Raw genomic sequence first — 17,861 nt, 5'->3', positions numbered from 1 at the left:
TCTACTGTGACTACGGGCTTCCTTATGATCTATGGAGGGAGTTGCCTGATGTTTTTCTCCGTGAAAGAGTAAGACTCTATGGGCTCAGGGACTGCTCTCATTCTTCTTTGGTCCCTTATAGTAACTGATGCAGATACAGTATGGAGTAGAAATTTTCTAAATACCTACTGTAGGCATCATTCACATTTATCTTCTTGGTTTAACATCCTGAGGTAAGGTAACTAATAAATAATTATTAAAAATATAATTTTGTCTTAAAGTTTAATGTTCAATATTCATGTTAATACGTGTATATCTATAGAGCAACGTATTTGTACTCATGCATTTCTATGGATGTTTGTAAACAGAAATAAAGAATGATTAAGTCCAGAAATGGGCATAGGTTAAGGGACATTTTGATAACAGAAAATTAGATGGTTAGAGCAAAAGTGTCTTTGAGTTCATGTACGGCAACTTCTTAGTTGTAGAGAAAGTAAGCAGAGGCCTATTCACACGCTCATGACCTGACAGCTAATTCAAAGGAAGCCAGAACCCTACCAAAGATCTCTCTCCTTAGACTTTACCACCTACAGATCACTTAACCCACATAGACAGTGTGGTGGGTCAGTAGGCTTTGGATGTAAGTGCCTGCCACAACAACAGGACAAAAAAGTTTTAATTAGGAATTTTCAAATTAATATCACTGTTGTGGCCCCATTTTACAAGTGTAAGCTATACCAAACAAAACCAACAAACAAAAACATAAACAAACAAACAAAAAAACCCATAAAATGCCTTCAAAGAAACTGATTGAATATTTTTTTAATAACGTTATTTGAATGAAAGTCTATTAGCAGGGATTGACTTTGACATATTTATATTTTTATTTTTATTTTTAAAATTTATTTAATTTAAAAAAAATTTTAATGTTCATTTATTTTTGAGAGAGACAGAAAGTGTGTCAGAGAGTAAGCAGGGGAGGGGCAGAGAGAGAGGGAGACACAGAATCCGAAGCAGGCTCCAGGCTCTGAGCTGTCAGCACAGAGCCCAACACGGGGCTCAAACTCAAGAATCGTGAGATCATGACCTGATCCCAAGCACCTGAGCCAGCATGGTGCTGCTATATATTTATTTTTAATGTTTATTTTTGAGAGAGACAGAGAAAGGGAGAGAGAGAGAGAGAGAGAGAGGGAGGGAGGGCGCGCATGCAAGGAGGGTAGGAGCAGAGCTAGAGAAGGAAACAGAATCTGAAGCAGGCCCCAGGCTATCAGCACAGGACCCCACTGCAGAGCTCAAACCGATAAACCATGGAATCATGACCTGAGCTAAAGTCAGAAGCTCAAGGGACTGAACCACCCAGGCACCCCAGCACATAACCACTTTTAAAGCACTACTACCAACTGGCACATCTCTTTTTGGATAGGGTCAATATGAGAGACTCTAACTACCAGGGAGGACAATATAAGCTTTTAATAAAATAAACATGTATAACTAAGCTGTCTGTACATCATTATGTAAACATAGTAAGACCATGCAATATCTAGACAGATTTTTTTCAATTGAAATTATTTTATGTTAATTCTTTGTATGTTACTTCAGTGAACAAAGATAAGTTAGATATATCCTATTTATGAAAAAAACTGAGCTATCATCTATATTCAGATGAGAACTATTGAATTTGGTAATTTTCATATTTTATATAGACTAGATTAATTTTTTAAAAAATAATGAAACCATTTCAGAGCTATAAAACATAATATAATAAACTTCTCTCTGGTGTTTTGGGGAGATGTAATTACTACAGAATATTAAATTGGGAAAACAGAAATAGAGCATTTAATCTACATGAATAATTGGAACACCTGCAAATGGCAGACAGCTTTGCTCTTGAAGAATATTTAAGATTGGTTTTCTACAACTTCAGCTATTATCATTATAGTTTTTATTGATGACAGACCATGGAAGAAAACTTGATAATGGGAAATTTAATTTGATTAATCTCAATGCTTGGGAAGTGCATGACCTTCTTATTGGAAATTCACAAATAATTTACTTTTAGAAACACACAGAAACCTAAACTGAATCAATTATTTCTGGAAAATTGTCAATTCTGACTTTCTGGTCAAGAGCTTGAGACAAATAACTTTCAACAAAAACAATGAACGCACTTCTTAAAGTATAGGTAACTTTTTTTATCCCTTGTGTATACTAACATGCTTTATTTGTGCAATTATTTTGTATCTTTGTCTTCTATGATTCAGTTGGTGTCTTCAAATGAATAGAAATTTTTCTAAATTCTTGTACAGTAATTTGTAAGAGAGCCATTAAAAGAGTCATGCTAAGTCCTTCACAATGCAGTATTATTTAGAAAATCATACGCCTACCATTACCAAAGGGAAAAAAAGAGCTAATTAAAACAGAATTTTCTCCAATCAAAAATGATTATATATTGGGAAGAAAACAGTATAATTAGGAAGAACTTTATATAGTGTTTTTTTTTTTCCCATAAGTACAAATGTATATTCAATTCACACCCCAGAAAGAGTCCCTAGTAAATCTCTGGCCAGACAAGAATAGATGAAACGATGAAGGGCATTAGTCAGTTCAATTTGGGGGCTGGGGAGTGTGTGAATGTGTGTGTGTGTGTGTGTATGATATATATATCCCCACACAGTATAGTGTGTGTGTGTGTGTGTGTATGTGTGTGTGTGTTTGTTAAAACTTGGCTAAATTTTGAAAGGCCCAATGGTACCTTGGTTAAAAGAGTGGTCTTGGAACCATACTGTGTGGGTTTTGAATCCAAGCTTTGCTGCTTAAATAAGGCTTGCTTGGTGGAAGTTACTTGTCTCTCTTCAGTTTTACTTTTCTTTAAACTGGAAATAATATTTTTTACCTCATGGGTATTTTGGAATGATTAAAAAGTTAATGTATACAGTGTGCCTGGTAGCTTGGAACATACTATCACTGTTACCTAAATGGAACTGATAAACTCAAACACTCAGTTTTTTTCACATAGAATTTTAGAATTATAATACTTTAGTAATAAGCCTAAAGATCATTTTGAAATACTACGAGTGCTAATATTTGATGTTTTTCCACTAAAGGAGTTCTGAACAAATGTGTTTAATATTACAATTCAGCTTTTTAGAGAGAACTCAGTCATATCATGTGGATACACTACAGTTAGGTAAATCAACACTTTTCAGTACAGAAGGTTATCATGTTCCTCGAAGTTATAGTATATTTCTGTGTAGTTAGGAAACTGTAAATTCACGCCTCACTGAATACAAATTGACTTCCTCCATAAAGGTTAAATCTATTTCAATACTGACAACTTTTTTTTCTCTTTCCCTATTAGAAATCTGAGATCATAATCAACAAAATAGGATGAGCTATTTCTAAATTAAAAAACTATTTACAAGGTCAATTAACAGAGGCCAGGGGTTCAAGATAGGGGCTGATAAAATTAAGAGGAAAATGGGGAAAAAATTAAAAGGCACGAGTGAACTTTGCAACAGCATGGGAGTATGATGTGAGGAATACGGTTTGTGGAGTACAGGACATATTCTAGTGGCTTTTCAAAAATGTGTCTGCAGATTATTTGACACTCCTCCCTATGACCCCCTCTGGAAATAGGCCAGCCTTTATCACTGACTTGAACAGAATGCAGAAATGACACCACATGCCTTTGGAACCCAGGTTAAAAGGATCCATGCAGCTCTTGGGACTTTTGCCCTGGGATCTGGTAGAATTCTGCCTACCATGAGCCCTCCATATGGGGAAAGCATGTAAAGAGACTATTGAGGGTGAAGGACAGAGACAGAGATTGAGCTAAAGAACTCAGCTGTTTAATTTTTTTAGTCTAGGCAACAGTTATTTAAATGAAAAGCCTTGAAGATGATCCCAGCCTCAGCCACTTTCTAAATCCAATCATAAGAGACCCTACATTTTTTAGTCGAGCTTCTTAAACCCCAGATTTGTGAGCAAAACAAATGACAGCTACAATTTCAAGCTACTGTTTTGGGGTGGCTTATTACACAGCAATAAATAATTGGAACAATGTGGCCTTTCAAATGAATTAGTCACATCACACAGATGTTTAGTATGATTTGAAATGTATATAAAGTTTCCTAATTTACCTTAATAACATTTAGTACATAATTAGGATAGGGAGATAGACGTTTGAAGAAATGTTTAATATAAGCCAGTAAACTTATAAAAGAGATCCATTTACTCAGCATACATTTATTGAGCATCTACAATATGCTGGGTAATTTTCTAGGTTCTGGGGATACACTGATGAATAAGACAACAGATAAATTCTTTGTCCCTACAGTCCCATGAAAGGGACAGACAATAAAGAAAGAAATATGTATAAGACAACCCCAAGTAGTTACGTAATAAGAAGAAACAATAAATCATGCAAAGGGATTAGGGGTGGTTTATTTTATAGAGAGTGTCAAAGACTTTTCCCAGAAGATAGTATTTGAAAATTCACACCTTAGGCCAAAAGAATAGCAAATTTAAGTTCCAGGTTGTGGAATAGAAAAAGAGTAATAATGAGTATAACATATAGTGGGTAAAGACGGGCAAGAAACGAGAAGGAGAAATTTGAATTCCATTTTAGGTGAAACGGGAAGCCATGGGAGGAGTTTTCATCAGTAGAATAAGATAATTCCAATCACTCTGGCTCTTGTATGAATGGCTGGCTATTGACAAAAATCCATGCCCTCTTATTCCTGAGCACACAGTAAGAATACATTCTCCAGCCTTCATGCCATTGCATGCCATTGGGTGTGACTATGTGCCTAAGGTCTAGCCAACAGAATGTGAATGGAACTAATGCAGATCTGACCCATAAAAATCTCCCATGCATGCTCATTCAAGCTCCTTCCCACTTCCAGTTTAGAGGGATGGAGGTAATATTCAGAGAAACCTTCGAAGCCATAGACTGAAGATGACAGCGACAGCATCAATCTACGTGTCTGAATGACTGCATGGATCAGACTCTCCACCTCTACCTGCACCCACCACCCCCATACACACACACACACACACACATACCAATCACACACACAATATCAATGACATTATTGACTAGGAAACACCTGAACTTTTCCATGAGAAAAATCTTAAGTGTTTCTGTTTTGAGTAACTACATATATAGGTCTATTTGTTAACAGCCTAGTCTACCTTATTTAACACAGTGGATAAAAGAGGGGCTTCTAAAAGTGAAGCTGGCAGAGAAAAATGAATGAAAAGACTATTTTAATCAACTAGGGGAGATATATTGGTAGTATACAGAAGGGTGGTAATGGTGAACTTGCCAACAGATGCCCAGATTCAGAGTACAGTTGAAAGATGGAGGCAGTATGTACCAGTGTAGTAGAACAACAACCTATTTATTTCATCTCATTCCTACTGAGGGGAATTTTTCTGGGACCAGATGGAGCTCTGAAGTATTTTCCCTGAAAAGGTACTTGATACAGCTGAGGAAGCCAAAACTTGTGTGGCAATAGAGTAGCTCTAGTGGAATCTGTGTGCTCTCACAGAGTTCACTGGTGAGCGTTTCCATTAAATGGATGTGAGTCATGGAGAAAGAGAAATAGCACAGACTTGTCTTGGGTCCCCTTTGGTTGGCTGCCTGGAGGAAAGCAAGAAGCCTTCAGCCAAAAGGAGGAAAGGACACTGCATAAGAGCTTGTGCTCAGGGAATGTGGCACATTAAGGGACTCTTGGGAGATTCCATCACTAGAGCTCAATCCGTGATCCACATGAATGTACATCTCTTCTAGATAAAGGAATCTCCCAAGAGTCTCTAATGTGTCACATAAGAAATAAAAATGTTTTCTATAGAGAATACCTCTATACCCCACCCTAAGCCAGAGAAGTCAGAACCTGGTGATCAGGTAAGTGGTGGAGTGGGTAATCAGGTGGGTGGAGGATAAACAGACAGAGAGGCAGAAGCCAATATACATTTCCTCTGCATTCCCACTGCAGATCTCCAGCCTAATGTGAACCCAAGCTGGGCAGGAGAGAAATATTTGCATCAAATCAGGTGTGGTATTTTACTACTATTCTAGATCCTGCATCCAAAAACAATGAACTAAATGTGTGCTGTGGTTTGAATGAACTATAAGACTCTCCATTTCTAATAATGAGGATAAAGGTCCTGAGATATGTAACTTTTCGTCTTGAAATGGGAAGATTAAGCCACTGAATAAAATTTAAAGAGACCACAGGAAACTAAAATACAATAATGTCTTGATTATATTATGAACCATGCTTGTTCAACAGAGTGGTTCAACTCATGACAGATGAGAATTGTGGCAATGATATTGAATAGGTGGTTGGAAAGCACTAAGCCCAGGCCATCTTGCTTCTCTCCTGACATGGGAGAAATGTGGCTCCAATTGCTAATACTTCTTAAAGAATCATAAGAAAAGGTATTGCAGCTATACTTATAAATATCTAACAAAATATTAAAGCATATGACATTCCTCTTCAGTTTTGAGCTTGTAATCTACAAGAAGTTCTGTTCACATTGAAGTGTTTTCTATTAAAAAAAAAACAAATGACAAGTTCAGAAATATTTCTAGAGTTGTATTCCTGTCTGTACCTCATGCTCTTCTTTGTCCCATGAATACTCTCAAATGGGAATGGGAATTCAACACACAAAATATCCCTGTGCTTGCTCAAAAAATCTGGTCTATGGATCTTGATTTAATTACAGATAAGAACGGGGGTGGGAATGAACATAGAGCTCCATTTTTACTGTATCCATGACACAGTTAATCTGAGACACTGCAGAGGTCTACAAATTCAGAACACTCGAAAACAATTTGTTTGATATAATAATAAGAAAACCATTTCCTTTAACTGTGTTTTGTGGCCATGGTGGCAGAAGTCAGATGCCTCACATATCATAGCAGTTTTCATCCCTACGTGTAATCTAGGACCCATTAACAAAGGCTATTTCTATACTCAGTATGATTATAGACAAATCTCATCAAACTGACTTTATGAATTATGTGAATGCCATTGCTGAGAGGCTCCACTGGCAATGCACTAAGGCTATGCACTGGTACACTGCAGATAAATTAAAAGTATAAAAATTATAAATTGGGGATATATATTTTTAGGTCACTGCTGTCAATGTTGTAAACTGTCTTTCATAAGAACATGGATGAAAACTGCTAGATGGAATGGGGAAGAGTAGATCATGTTCTGAGCATATATGTGCTGTGGATTGTTAGTCCTTCATAGAAGGGGCCTGAGAAACAAAGATATTTTACGTGTCTTGCCAGTTTTATAGGAATTCAATGCACTTGCAGATGATCAAACTATATTTAATGCATCATTTTTCTCTAGTGAGTTCCTCTCCCTGATAAAATAATGGAATGAAAGATTCCACATTGCATCCATGAGTCTTAAGGATAGTTTTGCAATACTTTAATAAATCTCAAAATGTTTATAGCCATTTTTGATATCATTATTTCATGATTATTTGGGAAAGCATGTGCTTAAAAGCAAACAAATAAAAAACAGGAATAATAAAAGGTAATTTGTAGTTTCGTTTCTTTTCTTTTTCTTGAAATTTGGAGTGGCCAGAGAGCAGAATCTGGTGACTCACTGAGACAAGGCTTAGAGAAGTCCATTCCACCAATACTGACATCTAAGTTAGGAAGGTTAGGATACTTCCATTCATGGACCCTGTCTTTTTATTCATTTCCATATATTATTTCTTTATATTCTTATCTTTCTTACAGAACTGTGAACCCCTCTGAGGGTAGGGATTTAGTCACTGATTTTTGTAATTAGCCCCATGTATCCCTTACAAATTTGTGGAGTTGTTAGCATATGGTAGTCATCCAGTAAGGCGTCTAAAATCAAACAGCCGAAATAAAGATCACATTTCATTTGTTTCAGGAATCCTTATTAAGTTCACATTCAAACACTTCTAAAATCTGAATGTATCTCACATTCAATACTCTGTTATGCTTGCTATCAACACGGCACAGCAGTGGTGATCTGCCTTGAGATAAAATGAGAGACCATAGCTCTCTGTAATTCTGAATTATAAATGTCCTTAATGACAAAGAAAGATGCTGTGTGGAAAACTATAGTCAACAACTCTGGGATTGAAACAGTTGGGTTGGTTCTGAGTATGAACTTTTAGGAATAATTTAATCAATTTGTTTTACTTCCCTTTTTATATACACTAAATGGTTGCTATATGGCTTAAAATAAACCTGAGTATATACAGATCTGAAACACTTCTTTCAATAACATTGTACCTAATAAGAAAACATTGTGGTAGCTTAACTGGCATTAACATTTTTCTTTGTCGTGATGTACAAAATAAAGGTCCATCTTGCAATTACTAAACATTGTACAGCCTACAATTTGGTAGCAGATAGTGCATTTTTCATAGTGTCTTGATTTACATCCAATACCTTACAGTATCTTGAATAGAGTATATTTTCGGTCAAGTAGCATATTTCTAGGAGTTTGGACAATAACAGATAGCTATGGTCACTAAAGCCACCACAATCTATGTTCACAAAGTTACAAATGTTAGTATCAATGCATTCAGTTATGTTTTGCTTCCATTATAATCCTCCATCATGAGAAACTTTCATTTGCCTGTTAGACAAGGCCTCTTGGGCATGTGAATATGTATTTTAAATTTAGAGGTATTGGTGTCCATCGTCCATCCCCAACCCAGGACCATGCCAGGTGAGACATGAAGGAACATAATCTTCCTACACAGTAACTTAGTATCCTCCAACCTGGAGGGATAGCACCTCCTCTACACATGGTACCAGCACACCAGCTGCAGCAGCCACGCCAGAACAGCAACGCTAATATCAACTTAGTGACCCACCTTTTCCGTCAATTCTTCAAATAAACTTTGTTTGACTTTTCCACGTCTTTGCCTAATCTCAGTCTGTTAAAATTCTTCCCAGTGTCTACAAACTGATGAAAACGTGATTAGATATTTCCTAACAACCTCAGCCAGAAGTTACTATAATTTTTATATGTCTACAGCTTTTGCTTATGCCTCCCCAACACTGTATCACAGAGCTATTAATAGAGATGTTTTATTTTCACTGATAGTATAATCCTTGAGTTCAAGGTAATGTTTTATAGATCTCTATATAACCCTACAATTTACAGTTTAGTGGTCTGCTTGTAATAGGGATTCAATAAATGTTTATTAAAATAGATACTTATTAAATTCCTAAACTTACATGTAATCTTGTATGTAATCTGTAAAATAATGGTTAATGCTCTATGCCACAGTTGTGTTTTAATGAGATTTTTTTTTTTTTACTAAGAACATTATAAACACTGTTCAGTGGAACAGCTTCATAGTATCACTAAGACTATGTTATGAAAATCTTTTGATGCAAATATAAAGAAAGCATGGCTATTAAGATTCAGAAATCGTGGTAGCTATTTAGAATTAGACATCATTCATTAATTATAAACAATTTTCTATGTATGTTATACATATATGCAATATTTGAGGAAATATTTTCATATCAACATTATTTGCTGTGTGACAGCCTGGCTAACACAGAAATCTATGTGGTAACATTCTCTAGGCCAACTTACCTCTCACAATGATGTTGGTGGACTTTTTTGCAGGGTTTCCCACATTATTATTGGCGATGCAGCTGTAAGTACCAGCATCTTCTGAGGTGATGGCAGGTATGGTCAACGTTCCTCCATTCAAAACAGTCTTTTCAGGCAGAGTCCCAAAGGACCTGACCCAGGTGAGAGTGGGCACAGGCTCTCCTCCTGTCGTAACACATACTAATGTTATGGCCTCTCCAGGATTTACAACTATAGGGTCATCCACCAAGAGTTTAATTGACGGAGATGCTAAAAGACATAAACACAAACAAACAAAAAAAACATGCACTATTTAGATCTCCTACAACTGGAATTCAACAGCATGCTCTATGTTTATTCAATTAAAATTGGATATTCTTTTCTTTTGCCAAAATCTGACTGTATTAATCAAAGTTTAAACCAGATATAACAGTTACATATTTTAATTGCATGGTATAAACCTGTAGAAATGTACTAAGAATCTTACACATAGAGAGAGGAATTAACATTTATGTATCTCTGGATTATTGTTCCAAAATTAGAATGACAAGAAGGATTAAAGTTTTTAAGCAAAAATCTCTTTCTAATGCTGAAATTGTCATTTGTTTTTGTCCTTCCTGATATAAATATTACAACTGTTTAGTCCTTGTATTTTCATAGGGAAGGTCATCAATTATTTAATTTGTGGATTGTTCTGAGGTACAATAATACATTTTTGGACCTGAACACAACCGAATAATAGATGAAGGGATAGATCTTTCCAGTCTTTCACCATGCAGTGGGCCTGGGTTTTGATCTTGAAAGGAATAACAAATCATCTAATTGTGATGCAGTCCTTAGTACTTCATCTCTAACCTCTCTGTTCACAAAAGGTCTAGAGAGTGAGTTCTCATAACTGCTTTAAAACAAATGAGAGTTCAAACATAGTCACCAGGCTATGCCTCCTACCACCCAAATGTTTAGGTTATATAATAACATCCCCAGTGAAAATAAGTTCCTTGCAAATTTGCAGGTTAAAAAATATAAAGATAAATATCCCTTTAAAAAATGCTGTGTTAGACTTTTCATCAAACACTCAAAATAGAAATAGTACAAAAACTATCTGTGTTCACATGCAGCACATTTTTCTGCTTACATTGCAGTGCTGGCCTACACCACGCATCCCTAAATGAAAACGGGCAATGCAGGATGCTGGTGTGTGATCTCACATGTTATGAGATACTTTATGTCAAAGTTAAACCTGCATTGTATGAAATCAGTCCACATTAGAAATACGTAAAATGTTCAATTATACGGTGTGATTTTTTTTTTTTAACTACTAACTTCAGCTTAGAGATGGAGAGTGTTATTCTCAGAATAAAAGGTAAACTTGTGTGGTCCATTACTGTCTTCCTTGTTAAAACAAAAGAAAACAAAAACCCAGAAAGAACCAGAAACCAATTCTATATTATTATTATGGTTCTGTGGGACAGGCATGGATTGTCTGGGTGACACTTTTAAACATCATTTTTTGCATGTTAGTCCTTCTATCATTTTAAGTAATAAAGAAGATTTCAAAGCGTCTTTCTTAGCAGCCCATGTGAGGTGTTGACTTGAAATTAGAAAGATTATGATTAAAATTGGAAAAGGCACATAGTGAACACAATATGCAAAAGACACTGCAGTTTAGTACAAAAGAAAGTTCTGTCAAAGAGTTACTTAATATTGGTAAGCTGATAGAAGATAGTACTATTTAAATATTTTAAAAATAGGCATTATGTTTAATTATTGATATATTCATGAAAAAGTAAAAGAAATCCCCATAGCCCATGTGAGGTAAATAGCATAATTTTACAAGGGTACTTATAATTCTAGATTTTCCAACTTTTATATCATGTTAACAAAGGTCAGTAGTTTTATACCATATTTTAGTAAAATTAAAAGTCCCAAGGTTTAAGGGCCATTAATAGCACATGTTGGGGCTATGGAAACATACAATGGTGACATTAACTCAAGAAATATTTGACCCTGAAATCAAGGTGTATAAAGGTGAGTTTTTACTAGACAGTTTCTATTAAAGAAAAAAATCTCAAACAAATTCCAAATTTCAAAAAATAATACATATAAGACCACTGTTTTTTAAAAAAATCCTCTTTTCCAAATCTGAACTGAAAAAAGAATATTGTCCAACTTAGTTTTGTTGAAGATGGCTTTCATTTTTCAGATTATCCCTGACATTAAAAATATTAAGACCATAAAAATGGAAAATAATTTCAAGACTTTACAAGTATTAATATATATGGTAATATTAAAATTTTCTAGCTTTAAATAGTGGAAAGGTAAAAAGTGAAATTGTTTTCATTTTTTTTTAGTGTCTTACTTTTGATTTTATAAATATGAGCTTTTTTAAGCTATGAGGGATTTGCTTAAGAACCTCAGGAACATTAGGATTCACTAATGTTTAAGTATAAAGCCTGCCTTAGAGAAAAAAAATTAAAATGGGAAGACATAAAATTTTTTTTTCTATTATCAAATTGATTTTAGAGGAGATTTCTCATTGGAAGTATCCTTTGATAATTTGGAGGTTTATAAAAGAGTAATGCAATATATCCTGGGCTACTTACTCCCTTTTTATAGGTTTCCATAGCCCCCATTTTTTCCCTTTCATATTACATTGTGTAATATTAGACAGGTTATCAGAACTGCTCTTGACCATATGTAGTGTGATGACTCCATTACCTGAGCGATTCCATCATCCTACACGGTGTGTTGTTTGAGTTGTAAGAGAAATCTGAGTTCAAATCTTGACTGTGTTATTATTTAATAGCTATTTGAACTTGGGCAAGTTCTTTTACTTCTTGGGGCCTCAGTTTCTCATTGTTGAGATGCAGAAAGCAACTGCTATTGATGTTAGAGCTTTGAGATGATTTAACATGTCTGAAGTGTTTACAATAGTGTCTAGGACAAAATATCCACTAAAAAAGTGATATCCTTTGTTACCATTTTTGTTACCACCCTCATAGCCTGGTTCAATGCTTAGCACATAATAGGTGCTTAATAAGTACTGGAAAGGCAAATCAATAAGTGAACAAATTAATAAATAAGTGACTGGTGTGAAAAATTTACTCAGTATAAAATTCAATTTTTCTATTTTATTCTGATGCATATGGCTCAGATATTTTAGAACCATTTTGACTTTTGGAGGTCTTATCCCATGTCATATAAAACATATTTAAAGATACAACACATTTTAAGGAAACATAATTAAGCATTTATTACTATTTTTAATAATTTTTAATTTGGAATTTGAAACTATTATTTTTCAAAATTCAACAATTTCACAGGGCTTTTCAAAGCTCTTGAGCAAAAATTAAATCTATTTCATCATCCACCTTGTAAGTGATTGCTATTTGTTTCACAGTGTCCTTAAATTGTCTAACCATCCTGAGTCTGTGCATTATAAGCTTCCTCTTTAGCACTTACATAGGTACACAGGAAATGAGAAAGATAAATCTCATTAAACTAAATCATGTAGGTAGCTGAGTGTTCAGTAAATGACTATAGCATGTGTTGGTCAAATTACCCCATCACTGTATCAGTACACACATGGAAGGCCACAGAGGTCATCAGTGTCTTTCGTACTATGACAAAAGTGCAATGTCCTAAAACATACAGCAAGGTCTAGACATTCATACATTCTTCACAGCAACTTGTGAGAGCAGATTACTATTTTCAGCTCATTGTTAAGTAAAAGAAACATGAAGACTGAAAAAGGAAGAGAAACACTAAATGGACAATAAAATTTTTATTTGGGATGTTCACGAAACCAAAACAAAAAGTAGAAAAAATACAATAAACAAAAAGTAAAAATACATACAATAAACAAAGGAAATTTTCCAAATTAAGTGAAATTTAATAGATTGTTTGAAACCTGTTTTATAGGTATTACCAACACCTGACCCAAATTACATAAAAATAATTCCAACTAAGTCAGCTTTTAACGTAGCACATGCATACAAACACATACCACCATCTGTAAACATTGTATATGAATGCAGGGCTTATAAATAACTGTGGTGCCAGTCAGATTTTTCTGAAAAGGTAATCTTGCCAGCACTTAATTATGGCAAGCATGGGTCACCATAGCAGTTGTAAGAGATGTGACTCTCCTCTTCAACATCAGTATGCCAACAGTCTAGCATGACTGATGTGCTCCGTGGTAGGAATATGACTGACTGATTGATTGCTTGATTAATAGATAAATTATTGGTCCTGGGAGAAATGAGATAAAGTAGGATAACAAAGAGAGAGAAAGAGAGAGAAAGAGAGAGAAAGGGAAGGAAAGGAAGAGGAAGAGAGGAAAGACCAGTCTGTTGTCTCTATTTTCCAAAATCCTAAACATTTAATAAAACTTCAATAACTGCAATATAGAAAATATATTTCAGGAAATATCTCTGAGAAAGGGGTTTCTGGCCTTATTCCCTTCAGCTCTTCTTCTGGCAAACAAAAAGAAGAGTTTTCATAGGCTGAATGAGAGACAGTTGAGTGGGTCTCAGAGAGAGAGAGGACTGGCCTCTTGGTTCACACACCAAATGCCAAACAGCCTGATATTCAAGAGCAGTGAGTATCAGTGTGTCCCTTCTTGGTTTGAGGTCATTTAGTCTGACCACCTAGATAGATGAGGACACAGTGAATCTCATGGGAAAGACTCTGTGCCTCAGGGGAGCAGTCTCCAGCCCCACAGTGGTGGAATGGAAGAAGCAAAGAGACCTCATATTTGTCTTAGTTTGAGTCCTTCCAAAAACAGGTCCTGATATCCATATTTACTTNAAAAAAAAAAAAAAAGGAAGTAAAGGAACACTAATGAGCAGGTCGTCTTTGTGGGAAGCTTGAGTCCCTGCTGCTGGGAACCCTAGGAGAGACTACGGAGAACAGACCTCAGAGCCCTCCTTGTGAAGAGCAAGAAGGCTGTATAGGTATTTGTCTACCACGTCCCTCCCTCATTAATTAAGGATTATTCTGTGGTTCTTAACTTCCCAACGTCATGCTTTGGCTGAACACATTGCTGAGTCCAGAGAAAGTTCTTAGACAGAAGGATACTGAATGGGGAACCTGTTGAAAGAAAATGCAGCAACCTCTACAACATGCTAAGAGGAGAAGGCAGGGCTTTCACAGTATCTGCCAGGATGTCCTTCCACGTATCAGTGATCGACAACTGGCTATTCAAAGATAATACGAAAAAATAAAGAAAGAATAATAAATTATGGGTGGTGAATAGAGGCACTTATCCATCAGGATATAGGCACAAAACAAGATGAATAAGAACATAGTATGAATTGAAGAGGGATAAAAGTATCTATGATTAACTTCCTGTTTCTGTTCTATGGCCCTACATTTTCCAAACTAAAAAAAAATACAGATGATAGACAGACAAAGCCCAGCTTCTATGTGGAGAGGCATAGTATAAGCTGTGCTTACAGACTCAAGGGATAGAAAAAAGTTTCTCCCGAAAGAACTACTCACTTCACTACTCACTCACTTGGCTGTTTTTTCATGCCTTTTACTGAAATCCATTTTCAACCACATTTCATTGGAACACAGGTTGCAGTGAGCATTTCATGTAATAACAATTAGAGAATATTTTAGAAGTTGACTTGAAGACTGTAAATAACCTACCCATTTACTAGGGTTACTATTCAAATATTATTGTTCTTGACATATTAATCGATTCTCATGAAGTCCAGAAGTGGTATTATATTGAGCAATTCTCTTTAAAACAATGCTCTAGGATACGGCAATATTTGAAACAGTATTCATAAACAGTCTCTAATTCGAGAGGGAGGCTTTGATACAGATATTGAATCCAACATTCATGTTTTATTATATTAATATTCACAGACAGAATATTTCTGGAAATGATTGAGAAGGCTGAGTAAGTGTATTTCTTCATGGAAAATTACAAAAAAGCCTCCTAGAAGAGACCTAGTTAATAATACCAGGGTTCCAAACCAGGCTGGCACATCTTTTATTATTAGTGTTGCTGATATTAGGAAGGAACATTTTTAGGTGTGTGGCTTATTTTCCCTAGTACAACGAAATTCAACACATTCATTAATTCAGTCATTAATTCAATGAGTATTTATTGACAACCTACTATATAGTTAGTCCTGTGATGGGCACTTGAAATTTATTGGTGAAAAGAAAAACAGCCAAAGAATCTTGCACTCAGAAGCTTACATTTTAGCAGGAAGAGAACCAGCCCTTACCCATGACTCCCATTATCTGAGGTGATTTCATATATTTACATCACCTGCCTGTTCTCTGAAATTATGTGCATTGATAATCCCTGACCAAGATGTATATGCCACATGAGTAAAATGAGTAAGGAAATTCGCAACAAGATATTCTTCAATAAAATGAAGCTTTACAAAATAGAACAAGTATAATTTACATTTGAATGTAATCAGTGAACAAGATAAAAGGAAAAATTAGAAATGGAACTTGAGTTTTAAGGTGAGCAAAAGCTGATTTCAGTCAATAAGCAATGCCAATAGTTGGAATGCTTAAATACTTAATGGCCTGAAATGTCTTCATATACTTTGAGAAACATGACAGAAAAGAACATTAAAACCACATATACCTCCCTTGCTTAGTCAACAATCCCAAACTATTCTTGTCAAAATACGAAGTCTTGGCTAAACTTGGTCTCATTCAAGTTTACAAGAAACTGAACATTCATTTTTGCTGCAGCCAAATCCCAGAGGGTCATTACTCATGGAGAGAAATCCAAGCTAAGCACTTCCGACTAAGGGATTTGTTGTCCTGGAACTTTCTTGTTCTTTATAGAAGGTACCAGGTGTTTAGGAAGAGTGCCAGTTTGCAATAATGTCCTCTTCGCAAGATCAATGAAGCATGAATTTGCTATACTTGCTCCCTGGAATTTTCTTTCAGTGTTTATACACCTGGTAAACTGGTAGTCAAGTACTTTACCATGCTCAAGTATCAATATCAATTCTTCAGTGGATCCCTAGTTTTCTGTCCAAGCCAATTGAGTTACTTCCTTATTTGTATAGCAATAACTGCTTTTAGTAACTACATCTTATGCCCCACTAAACACTATAGATGCATTTAGGAATAGGATATTGGTGAAAAGGTTGATGTTCTTCATATTTATACCAACAGCACCCAGAAAAGGATGTCATAAAGAATTAAGTGCTCAATAACATCTCATTAAATTTTTTAAAATGTTGAATTTGAAGATTAGAGAACATGATGCTCATCATTATTAGCTGTCAGGAAAATGCAGATCAAAACCGCAATGAAATATCATGTCACATCTGTCAGGATGGCTAAAATAAGAAAGACAAGAAATAACAAGTGTTGGTGAGGATGTGGAGGAAAAGGAACTCTAGTATTACTGTTGGTGGGATTATAAACTGGCACAGACACTACGAAAAATAGTATGGATGTTCCTCAATAAAAGAAATATCATACAATCCATTATTCCACTATTGGGTATTTATCCAAAGAAAGTGAAAACACTAATTTCAAAATACATATGCACCCTATGTTGATTGCACCATTATTTACAATGGCCAAGATATGGAAGCAACCTAAGAGCCCATCAAGAGACAAACTGATAAGGCAGATGTAGTATTAATGGGATATTACACAGTCATAAAAAGGATGAGATTCTTCCATTTGAGACAACATGGGTGCACCGAGAGGGTGTAATGGTAATTAAGTCAGATTAAGAAAGGCAAATACCATATGATTTCACTCATGTGGAATCTAAAAACAAAACAAGTAACAAACAAACAAGCAGCAGAATCAGATCCAAAATACAGACAGCAAACTGATGGTTGCCAGAGATGTGGGTGGGGGTATGGACAAAATGGGTGAAGGGAAGTAGAAGATATAGGATTCCAGCTATGGAATGAATACGTGACAGGAATAAAAGGCACAGAATAAGGAAGACAGTCAACGATATTACAATAGTAATGTATGATGACAGACGGGAGCTAGATTTGTGGTGAACATAGAATAATGTATAAACTTATCAAATCATAATGTTGTACTCCTGAAACATATGTGTTTCATGACATTGACATGAAACATGACACATGTCACGACACATGACATTGTGTGTCTACTATACTCAATAAAACTAACAATAAAAAATAAATATTAGAGAACAGAAACTTAATCCCCAACTATTCATTATAAACTTAGCCCAAAAAATTAACACAAAAAAAATGTGAAATATGACTTAGAATTTCATGA

The 17,861-nt window shown here is 35.3% G+C and overlaps 1 protein-coding gene across 1 annotated transcript in view; it reads right to left on the bottom strand.

The window, feature by feature from the left end:
• MDGA2 (MAM domain containing glycosylphosphatidylinositol anchor 2) overlaps positions 1-17,861 on the bottom strand; it is an 811,206-nt gene that overhangs the window by 252,773 nt on the left and 540,572 nt on the right. Inside the window, exon 7 of the mRNA XM_077761231.1 lies at positions 9,600-9,869. Within this exon, the coding sequence (XP_077617357.1) occupies positions 9,600-9,869 (270 nt within the window). The remainder of the gene's footprint in view (positions 1-9,599; positions 9,870-17,861) is intronic.

The sequence above is a fragment of the Crocuta crocuta genome, unplaced genomic scaffold (genome assembly GCF_008692635.1).
Source record: "Crocuta crocuta isolate KB4526 unplaced genomic scaffold, BGI_CrCroc_1.0 scaffold163, whole genome shotgun sequence".
In the NCBI taxonomy this organism is placed as follows: domain Eukaryota; kingdom Metazoa; phylum Chordata; class Mammalia; order Carnivora; family Hyaenidae; genus Crocuta; species Crocuta crocuta.
This window is presented reverse-complemented; position numbering and strand designations above follow the sequence as displayed.